Raw genomic sequence first — 10,576 nt, forward strand, 5'->3', positions numbered from 1 at the left:
GGAAGGAGCACGTCAAATTCAGTAGAAGCATTGAAATTATCTTAAATTCTGAAAATATTCCAAGGCAACAGGGCCAAGAAATTGACAATTTTACCTGCTTAGAGAAGTTAAAACTTTATTAAAATTGATTCCTGAGCCATGCAGTTCAAAGTAGAGAAAAGGTTTCATAAAGAAGATAACATATTTTGAAATAAAAACTTTTACTTTCCACTGCATGTGATAATTTGCTAACTGACATGCTTCACTGATTTTGCAAATTATCATGTCCAGTGAAATTGAAAAGTTTTACATCTTGTAAAAGATGGCCTTTCTTTTAGTTTAAACAGGCTTGGAAATCAACTTTGATAAAGTTTTATCATCTGTCAGTGGCTAAAACTGTCAATGTTTTCACTCCATTGCCTTGAAATCTGGTCAGAAATTCCAAATAATTTCAACAGTTTTTCTTTGTTTGACATCCACCAAAATACAACTTTGTCTGCCTCTTTTCAAGGTGAAGGGACATGAATTAATATTGGTAACTACTGTAACTGGCATGCTTGGTTGATGATATTCAAAGGAAGATGACATTGCTCTCTGAGATAAATTTAACAGGTTGCTGTTGTCCCATTAACATGTGAAGTTGCAATAGACTTTACTTCTTGTACTGTGGAGACAAGAAGACAAACTACTGTGATTAACAAGTAAAAAATACTTAAAACAACACTATGTTTGCATTGTAACAAGCTTGTCAGTTGAGCTAAGCTTTTCAAAGTGCATTAATGGCACAATGTTCAAAATATGCAGTAAAGTAAGTGCTGCTTGATGGCATCCTATTTTTGATTTCCAGGGTGAGCTTCAGGAAGACCTTTGAGCTGAGATGTATCCTAAGCATTACTTCCAAGTAATAGTCTGTTGTTGGAATATCAATTTAACACTAGTCTATTGTTAATAAATACTTAGGACACATCTTAATTAAGCAGAACTTTACCATCCTAGAAATCCTCCTTCTTCCTCTTTCTTATCCTGCCTTTCATGGTCTGTTCTCCTTTCCTTTAAGTCCCCAAACCCACCCCCTGACTTATAATGGTCTCATGAGTAACTCAGCTGTGAAAGGTTATTAATGCAGCAATTCAATGACATCTTTCACAGCCCATCTTTCACCCTACAGCCTGGGCATAGCAGCATTAGATCTATACACAAAGTACAGCTGGTGTCATGTGATGCACTGACCTTTTTCAAAAGCCACTCAGCATCCTGCAGGGCTCGGTCAATAATCTGCTGTATTCTTACAGGGTCACTTTCATCACAATGACTTGCATAACTCTACAGGAGAGATAAAAATTTACCAATATTTTGTTTATTCTTTTGATGAATTAGATACAAAAAAGGATTTGGTGAATGACACCTGATACCTGCTGTTCAACCTGTAGTTGAAACCCGGATATCATACTCATATCTCAAAGTGAGATAAGCGATGCTAATAAATCCCCCCTCCCCCCCCCCAAAAAAAAAACCCATGAGCTAATCAATAATAAAACTCCAAAATCCCTAATTTCACTTGAATTGAATTTATTGATTGATTCAATCAACCAATAAAAATGATTTTCATTCACCAAAATGTCTTAATTGCTATTGACTATAACTGAGCTTTCTGGCATTTGGACATGTATGCGGGATGTGGACACCTGTCATATACTACTCATGTAAGAAAGTATACTGTGCTGGGAAACTGATTGTACAGACTCTAGAATTTGATTCGTACAGTACACTGTCTTGTAACCGCACTGCACTTGTAACAGTGATTATGTTGAAGCAAGATCAAGTGGAACTAACCATATAATTCTGCCTCATTGAAGGCTACCACAAATCACGGGGGGGACTCCCATATAAAAGTGACAGGGGTGATCATCGGAAATTTTGAAAAGGACCCGTAAAAGGTAGCAGAATCTGTTTTGTAGATGTGGTCCGAACAATTTGTTACTCCTAAGAGGTACCAATGCAGTTGACTGAAATTTACACCCTCTCATATTTTTTGTTTCAATACCCTAAAAGGTATCACCATACCTCTGACAGAAGTCATTTTAGATTTTAGCACCCTAAGGACTACCAAACCCTACAAAGTACGACAATCACCCCGGTCACTTTTATATGCAAGTCCCCTCCCCATACGCCACATATGCCCTTTCAAAGTGAATGCTGGGGAAACATTTTTGAATTCAAGAGGAGAGGAGAGCATGGGAATGCTATTTAAAGTTACCAATGACTGAGGTCAAATCGACCACCATCTATCCACCATTGTTGGTCCTCTCTGGCTGTTATACAGAGTGAGGTACCATAAAATTCCAAAAATATAAGCCGTGGCGCTTATATTTTTCAAAGGACCTTTTTGAGGGGTTTACTTTTGGAAGGGGCTTATATTTGGAGGGGCCTATTAAAGGAGGGAAATTTGCATTTCAAAATTGGCTAGGCTTATAACTGGAGGGGAATTTGTGTCAAAATTTTTGAATGTGCAACTGGCTAGAAATTCGTAATAAATTAATCGCACTGAAAATGCCAAGTTCAAACACAACAGCAATAAACTTAATTAAAACGGAAATACAGTAAAAACGGTAACATAGTTCAGGCTCAAAGTTCATGATAACTATAAAAGCTCATATCGTTCTTCATCAGTTTCCTCTGTGTCAGTGCCTTCAAGATCTCCCTCATCTGAGTCAAATAATAAAATCCAAGGACAATTTCCAAATACAAACCCCCGGGGGCTTATATTCAGAGGGGCTTATTATAGGAGGTATTTTTGCGTTTCAGATTTGGGGGGCTTCTATCTGGAGGGGCTTATTTTCAGAATTTTATGGTATATGAGTAGTGAGCCCAGGGAAATATATGTACAATGAGTTACATACAACAGAACAAATAAACTAAGTAAATGATTTTTCAATTCATAAATTAAGATGCATTTTACTGCACATGTAAAGTGCAATTTTTTATCACATGCATCAATCAGTAATTAATCAATGAAAATAAATCCACACTCACCACATGCAGCCCAAGTTCGTGTCACTAGAGTGCGTGTAATAATTAATTACTAGTGGGCATGATGACCCTTGAGTGCAAGCAGCAATTGAGAATTTAAACGCATTATAAGACTTTGTATGGGAAATAAAATACTGTTGATTATGAAGTTCTAAAAACGCTAAATTTAACTTTCATTCAATAAAACGAATAAAACTGCCAAGTTCGCGGCGTCACTAGAGCTGAGAGCGTGTGATAATTAATAACTAGTGAGACAATGACCTTTGAGTGTAAGCGGTATTGGGTTACGGGCAGCCGTTGAGAATTTGAACGCACTATAAGACTTTGTATGGGAAATAAAATACCGACGATTCTGACGCTTAACAAAACGCTAAATTTAACTTTCATTCAATAAAATGAATAAAACCGACTCACCTCTGGTGTATCCTTGTGAATTTTGTAGCCTATTTCGCCTTTTCGAGCGTTCTTTGAAATCACTGTCATTCCCCTCATAAGACGGAGTCAAGGCAGCACACTAAGATTTCGATCATAAGCTCGCATAGTCCGCTCAGAGGCGGTTTGCTCCTCGAATTTCCATCCCAGCCGCGATTTTTTCACTCAAAGCTAAAGCCCCATCATTCGCAAACCTCGGTGAATGTTTCATCGTCAAAAATCCCCACTCAATTGGCTGGAAATGAGCATTTTCTGCTTCCGATTCCACGATAGCGTAGTTTCTCCAACAGCCGATGATTTTGAAAATGGTCACGGAGCTTGGGTCCGAGGTCAAATTAACTCCACCCGATGGAGTACAGTCATTTCATGTACAGCACTTAGCCCATCCCCACAGCGGCATCTCGGACCGCTTCATAATTCATAATTGCCAAACCCAATCGAACATGATAACACAGTCGCACTTACAACTTACAACCATTACAAAGATATCCTTGTTTAGCATGGGAGTTGAGCACGCCATATGTGCGGTAGTTCTGGTTTGCGCGTTCAAGACCCGGCGACATCGTCACTTTTCTTTCCTTTTTTTTTTTCGCTGGTTTTCTGCAGTAATTGAAGGACTGGATGCAGAACCGCCTTCTGTCAAATGTTGGGCCTTTTTTTTCTGGATTTGTCTCAATTTTTGCAGGTGGGCTTCGTTTTAGTCAACAAACATTGCCCTGTATTTTATTTAATTATTACACGCTCTCTAGTGACGCGAACTTGGGCTGCCTGTGCACTCACTCAAGTCTTTTGAGTCTTTCCTTTTTATTGATTTGCAATATCAGTCAATTAATTGGTATTGATTGTTGTTGATTAAGCTTATAGTATTCATTTTCATTGAAAGACTTGAATGATATGTACCAAGCCTGCTGTACCACTTAGTTCATGATCAGCGTATATGAACTGTTGTCTTACCTACCTGTCTGACATGATGCTTATAATGACTTTGAGCCTCTTCAGGCAACTGCTTTATGCATCTAAGTAGATGTCTGTAGAGTAAAACCGGTGTTCTAATGGTGTGCTGCATTATAAAATCTCCATAAAATAAGCCTTGGAACGATGTTTGCTTGAAGAATTAGTAACCGTGCCTTCAAGCTGTGTAACCTCCTAATTTGCCCACAGACTACTGCAGACTGCAGATGACTTGCGCCCCTTGCGAGTTTCATATTAATTTGCACAAAATGTCTGTAACAGCGTCTTCAGATGGCGAGGTGATAGTAGTGACGGGTGCAGCGGGATTTTTGGGGCTTAAAGTAGTGGAATTGTTACACACAAGAGGTGAGAATATTCGGGAGATCAGAGGATTTGATATATGTCCGCAGCAGCCATATTACTTTGTTCAGAATCGGCATACCCGGGATGGAAGTACGAGGCTTACATACAAGCAAGGGGACGTTTGCAATTACGAACAGGTCAGTAGCAAAGCGATGTAGTCCTGTGTGAAAAGATATTGCACTTTTAAACTGTAAACTAAATGTATGAAATGGCCAGGAATATAATGCGGGTATCAGCAGTCATCCCGTGGGGTCCGCCCCCGGGGACCCAGAGGCTTTTCGTCAAAGCAGCTCTGAAGGAGTGGAGCTACATGAAAAACGATGTGACAAAGATCCCCACCCCTGGACCTAAAGACGGCAGTGCTGTATTCTAATGAAAAGCAGAAGAATTTTCAAGCTGAAAGGGCTTTGTTTCTAAACTTCTCCTGTAATCTGCTGTAATCGTCAAAAGCCAAAATGCACCACAATACCAGAGTAGTAAGGAACAAGCCCACAATTGAATTGTAGCTTTCGTAACAACCTTGCTAGCTTGACTTCTACTCTTCTTTAAATATTTTCTCCCTATACATCTTTATTAAAATCATGTGCTTAACAATACAATTTAACCCTACGTGATTAGTTTTACACATTAATCTACAACATTCTGGTAATAAATGCAAAATATTTATCTTAACGAGAACTATCATTAAACTTTTCAGATTAGCAGAAAAGTTCAGCTGGAAAATAGTACAGGCTGTACTTTGATTCTTAATAAATAATAATAATAATAATAAAAATTAAATATTTGTATGGCGCAAATTAGCATGTGCATATGATCAAATGTGCCTAACAAATTGTAAAGTAAGAAATAAAAAATGATTAATTAAAAATAGTTATTTACAATTCTTACAATCCTTACATCATATTGTAAGCAACTCTAAATAAGAATGTCTTCAATTTAGACAGTTTATTCCACAGTGACGGTGCAGCAGCAGTAAAAGCCCTGTCACCAAGTGTCTTCTTCGTTTTCGTGGATGGCGGTAACAAGTGGCCTCACCCTTTACACCACACACCCTTGTAATATTTCAAAAAAAAAAAACTGTTGCATCTATAAATTCAGTGACTATGTTTGAAAAACAGACCAACTGAACAGTTTCATAAATTTATTTTGAGCACTGAAAAATAGGAGGTACATGTACCATTGACAATCTGTTTCAAATTTACGTTGTAATCATTTATCATGCTAGCATTGTTGATAGCATGATGAAAATATTGAGCAAATATTGAGCAATTAGTTGCATAAAGTGCCATATGATGCTCTTTGGGCATTAAAATTGAGGATAAGGGATAAAACATGAAACATAGTCAAAAGCAACATGCTATTCCTTTGCTTTTTTTTGTAGAAGACTCTCGTGTTAGGGCTACAAAAAATCCATGTTCGCAACTTGTATCAGCCACATGATACGTTGTCACTATTCACCAAGTTTCATGGCATGTTTGGAAGTTCAACTTAGTTTAAGATATATTATTACTTTGTTTCCACCATTTTCAGGTCAAGGATGGCTTAATAATACTTGCAAATTTAAACAACAACAAACAAGCTCACATTGAAAGAGAAGTTATCGACCATCGGCATTCAAGCTTTTGTTGACCGCTTGATAAATTAATGCTGAACATCATAGTTGTAGCAGACCATGTGCAAATCCTGTGGATAGGACCCTGTGGAGATTTACCTAAAAATGTAAAAGTGATTTAATGCCGCAGTCTCTGGGGCAAAGTTTTACAACAAATCCCTTAGCATGCCCGCAGGTTAGTCCATGGGATGGCCTCTGATAACGCGTAGGAACTTAATTTGAACTACGGATGGAAAATTTAGCAAAAGCCGGTTTCTCCAGAGAGAACCTGCAGGGATTTTAGCAGCTTTAGAAGTTGCACATAGTCTCCTAGGTGAGGTCTTGACAGCTCATCTGCTCACAGATTTCCCATTTTTTGTTTTCAGGTCGCAGCGGTACTCAAGGGAGCAACTGTTGTCATTCATACAGCAGGTATAATACATGGAAACCATCAGTCAGAGATGAGAATGCATGCAGTCAATGTGACAGGCACTGGTAACTTAATCAGTGCCTGCATAGAGTGCAGTGTCAGTAAATTTGTGTACACAAGTACCGCAGATATCATGTTGGGTTGGTCAGATAACTACAATTTGAATGAGTTGTCACCTCTACCAGGGAATGATGTTTCTGGCTACCTTTTTGGCCAGTATGCATTCACCAAGATGCAAGCTGAGAAAAAAGTCTTGGAGGCTTGTGGGAATCCACTTGCAAATGGCAGTTCACTTATAACTTGTTCTTTGAGAATGGCGGTCATGTATGGGGAAGGGGACAAAGTGTTCATTCCTAATGTAATCAACTCTGCCAAAAGCCAGTTTGGTTATTTACCAAGAATGGGAAGTACAGATGCCAGGTTCCACACGTGTTATGTGGGCAATGCAGCTTGGGCCCATGTGCTTGCAGTTGAGGTTATGCGCACAAACCCAACACAGATTGCTGGAAAAGCATTTTGTATTGGAGACCACACACCAGAAAAGAACTTTTTTGATTTGATAGAACCCTACTTGACAGCTACTGGCTGCCAACTGCTGAATGTTTCCATTCCATATGCAATCATAGTCTTTATTGCTATTGTTTTAGAGTGGATAGCATGGATTCTACGGCCATTTTGTAACCTTTCTGTGTCGCTTTCCAGATGTTCTATATTTTGTGTGTGCAAAGGCATGACTGTTATCTGGCAAAAAGCTAAAACTGAACTTGGTTATAAGCCAATTTATTCATATGAAGAATCTAAAAACAACACAGTAAGATATCTTATAGAAAAATATGGAGCTTTAAAAAGCTGACCTTCTACATGTAAGAATAGTTTATTTTGAGAACTTTTTATTAGATCTGATATGACTTACTTTTAAGAGCGGTTGCTATAGTGACTGCTGCCTCTCGTTCTTAGTTCACTATTTGTTGTGTCGATGAGGGGCGTAGTTTCTAAAGAAATAGTGATGCTGCGTCAGTGGAGTCGAAACAAATATTTGGTTTTGTCAACTGGGGTGATAAGGTAGTTAATTTCGGCCATTGTAAAGAGCTGATGTTTCAGGGCTCGAAATAACGGCCGGTCAACGGACAATGTCCGCAATGATTGGGGAGTTCACCGGTCAACCTTTCGTCTTGCCGGTTATGTTGAGCGGTCACATTCAATCGCATTGAAGATGAAATAAATAAAAATTTCCATGCTATTTAGTTGTTTCAGTTGTTACCAGTATGTAGCGAGTCGCTGTGTATTTTGGGACTTTGATCTGAAATCGTCGGTGAAATGCAACTAGAGCCGTTGTTTACAATTCGCGCATTGAAACAGACATCGGGGTTCACGCACTTCCAGTCACAAAACTATAAATATTTGTACTTTTATTGGTTAATTTATTAGTTAGTTTATTTTAATACACATAAGCTTATTTTCATTTCGCCGCTGTAATTTATTTTTATTGTTGACTATGAGTGCTTTAAAGTGCTATTAGCTCTACGCAACGACTTTTTTGGAAATATATAATGCCAGTTTTGTTTCATGGGCCCCTGTTTTAAGAGTTATTTATGTTATAAATTTGACCGGACAGAAACGATACATGACCGAGCTTAAATGAATTTGGCCGGTCATCGTGTCCGGAGACTCTTCGGAAATTATTTCGAGCCCTGTGTTTTGAGTGGTAGGCCTTCAACGCAGTTGATAAAACCAAATATTTTAAATAATACCTCCACCCTCACCATTTTGTATGGGGGGGGGGGGGGGGGGAATAGGATGGGCACTTTCAAATCTGATATGGATTTCTTGTTTGTTGTTTTGTTTTGTTGTTGTTGTATAAAATGCAAGTAAATTATGATTAAAGAAATTAGAATCAGTTTCCCTTATGAAATTGTACAATTTAATGTAGGTGCCTGTCAGTATGAAAGGAAAGTTGTAGTTTGTATGTAGTGTCCCTGTTTACCAGTATTTGTAATTCTGTAAGGCATAGTAATGTGTATGTGATAATAGTATTGTACTGTGTAGTTTGTGATGTAACATTGATAGCTAAAGTTCTGTTCATAATAACATTAAAGTTCTGTTGTATGTCATAGAGTTGCAATAAGTGAGAGGCTTTGATGTAAACAATGTGTAAGTGATAGTAATGTGTGTAGTCTGTTTAGCTTGCTATATATTGTGTGTATTTAGTTGTGTTTGCTCTTGTGTCCCTGACCTTAACATTTAAATATCTTTTCTTACAGCTGGCTGCCTGGCATTTTTAACTTGTAAGCAGCCAGCACCCCTTTCATCTATTCTATGTATGTATTTATATTATTTATTGTAATTATAATGGGGATGGAATAAAGTATTGTTGTTGTTGTTGTTGTTGTTGTTCCTGTGTCATCAATGAGTGCTATTCATAACATGGCCGGTTTTTTTTTTCACACTTATTTCAACATGATCATGGTTAAAGCTGCGAGCTTTGGGGCCGTGTATTTCAACTGAAACAACAACAAAAAAAAATACATAAATGGCCACTAGACCTCCCACAAGTACGGTTAGTTTGTAAAGAAATTGGGGCTCTGCGTCAGTGGGAGTGAAAACAAATGTTTGGTTTTACCCTGATTCCACCAATAGCATAGCTTCACTTCACTTCACAGATACACCACACATAACCTACAATTTCCTGATGCGCTCTGAGTGACAATAAGCTACCGCTGGAAACATCAGCTGTTCAATCTCTCTACGGTGGTGAATTTTCCTCATCATCAACTCTGTCGATAAAATCCGAAATATTTGTCCACGTGCAACATAATGTAACGTAAGGCCCCATTAGCCTCCCTCACAGACTCTCTTTTGGCTCGTCACGCAATCTTTCGTCCCCAGCGTGGCTAGGCCTCGAGTGACAATTGGAGAAGGGGTACAAAGTGGGGTAAAAGATTACTGTGGAATATCACGGGTATGGTATCGCACTCTTTAATCAACCTAAAAGACTGCGAGGTGTTAAGAAACCATAGTTACCTGGCAAAAATGGAAAAGAAAAAAAAAAAGGCAAAATAACGGACATGCTAATAATAAATTAACAAAAAAGTTATTTTCTTTTTGAATTAATTCGAAACAAGACGTAAACAGAGAATGTGGCCGACTTTCGAAACGAAAACGTTTTTCTACCGGTCCTGTCAGAGACACATAAACAAGAAAAGGATGGATTCCTTTCAGGATAGAAATTTAAGCACGGTCCTAAGATAAGCTCTTGGCACAAGTTGAAACGAGGATAGATTTCAGGCCCATGGTATACAATGCCTTAAGTTCAGTCATGTGACAATCGAAGGGAGTTCTCAATCGCTGTTATAAGAAAGTGGCCTTGGATGGATAAAATCTTTGATCAGAGTCTTATTGATTTGGTAACTGAAGATGAGATAAGAATCCTTAATTAAGCTGTAAAACAAGTAAATATTAATTTCCTCTCTTGAACGCAGCTGTAAGTTTTTTTGAATTTTATATTTTTACACTGGACCGCAAGTAGCAGAGGCTAATCGAGGCGGGCAGTGAAAGAGAAAGAGTGATATACAATGAATTGAAAGTTAGTTTTCTCAAGTCAACTCGGTGTCAGTTTAATTGAGAAAATTCGTCTTTTAGCCCAACTTTCGGCAGGCTTTGCATAGTTTCTGTGTAATTCTATTAAATTGATCCAATCTAAATAAGGACTATTTAAAAAGCAGGAAGCTTGCGAATGACATTCAATTTGCCGCTTAACAAAACTAATTGGAAATCGAAGACAGCTCTTAAATGTTGAATAA

At 38.1% G+C, this 10,576-nt stretch overlaps 2 protein-coding genes across 2 annotated transcripts; one reads left to right on the forward strand and one right to left on the reverse strand.

Moving 5' to 3' along the window:
• Window positions 1–515: 515 nt before the first annotated feature.
• On the reverse strand, window positions 516–4,566 carry LOC146455966 (LYR motif-containing protein 9-like). Its single transcript, XM_085093610.1, has 3 exons — window positions 4,400–4,566; window positions 1,210–1,302; window positions 516–643 (listed from the first exon to the last, which is right to left on the reverse strand). The coding sequence occupies exons 1-3, from the start codon at window positions 4,505–4,507 to the stop codon at window positions 632–634; spliced, it is 213 nt and encodes a 70-aa protein (XP_084949736.1). The 5' UTR covers window positions 4,508–4,566; the 3' UTR covers window positions 516–631.
• Window positions 4,567–4,588: 22 nt separating this feature from the next.
• LOC146455967 (3 beta-hydroxysteroid dehydrogenase type 7-like) lies at window positions 4,589–9,163 on the forward strand. The gene is made up of 2 exons (XM_085093609.1): window positions 4,589–4,892; window positions 6,733–9,163. The coding sequence occupies exons 1-2, from the start codon at window positions 4,620–4,622 to the stop codon at window positions 7,627–7,629; spliced, it is 1,170 nt and encodes a 389-aa protein (XP_084949735.1). The 5' UTR covers window positions 4,589–4,619; the 3' UTR covers window positions 7,630–9,163.
• Window positions 9,164–10,576: the final 1,413 nt, after the last annotated feature.

The sequence above is a fragment of the Pavona decussata genome, unplaced genomic scaffold, assembly GCF_977016875.1.
Source record: "Pavona decussata unplaced genomic scaffold, jaPavDecu1.1 SCAFFOLD_262, whole genome shotgun sequence".
Classification (NCBI taxonomy): domain Eukaryota; kingdom Metazoa; phylum Cnidaria; class Anthozoa; order Scleractinia; family Agariciidae; genus Pavona; species Pavona decussata.

Excerpts from the sequence above, each read along its gene's own strand:
- LOC146455966 (XM_085093610.1), bottom strand. The coding sequence starts at position 4,507 with ATGCAGCACACCATTAGAACACCGGTTTTACTCTACAGACATCTACTT. Across the intron at positions 1,303-4,399 it reads ATAAGCATCATGTCAGACAG|AGTTATGCAAGTCATTGTGA; the intron begins GTAGGTAAGACA and ends TCTCTCCTGTAG.
- LOC146455967 (XM_085093609.1), top strand. The coding sequence starts at position 4,620 with ATGACTTGCGCCCCTTGCGAGTTTCATATTAATTTGCACAAAATGTCT. Across the intron at positions 4,893-6,732 it reads ACGTTTGCAATTACGAACAG|GTCGCAGCGGTACTCAAGGG; the intron begins GTCAGTAGCAAA and ends TTTTGTTTTCAG.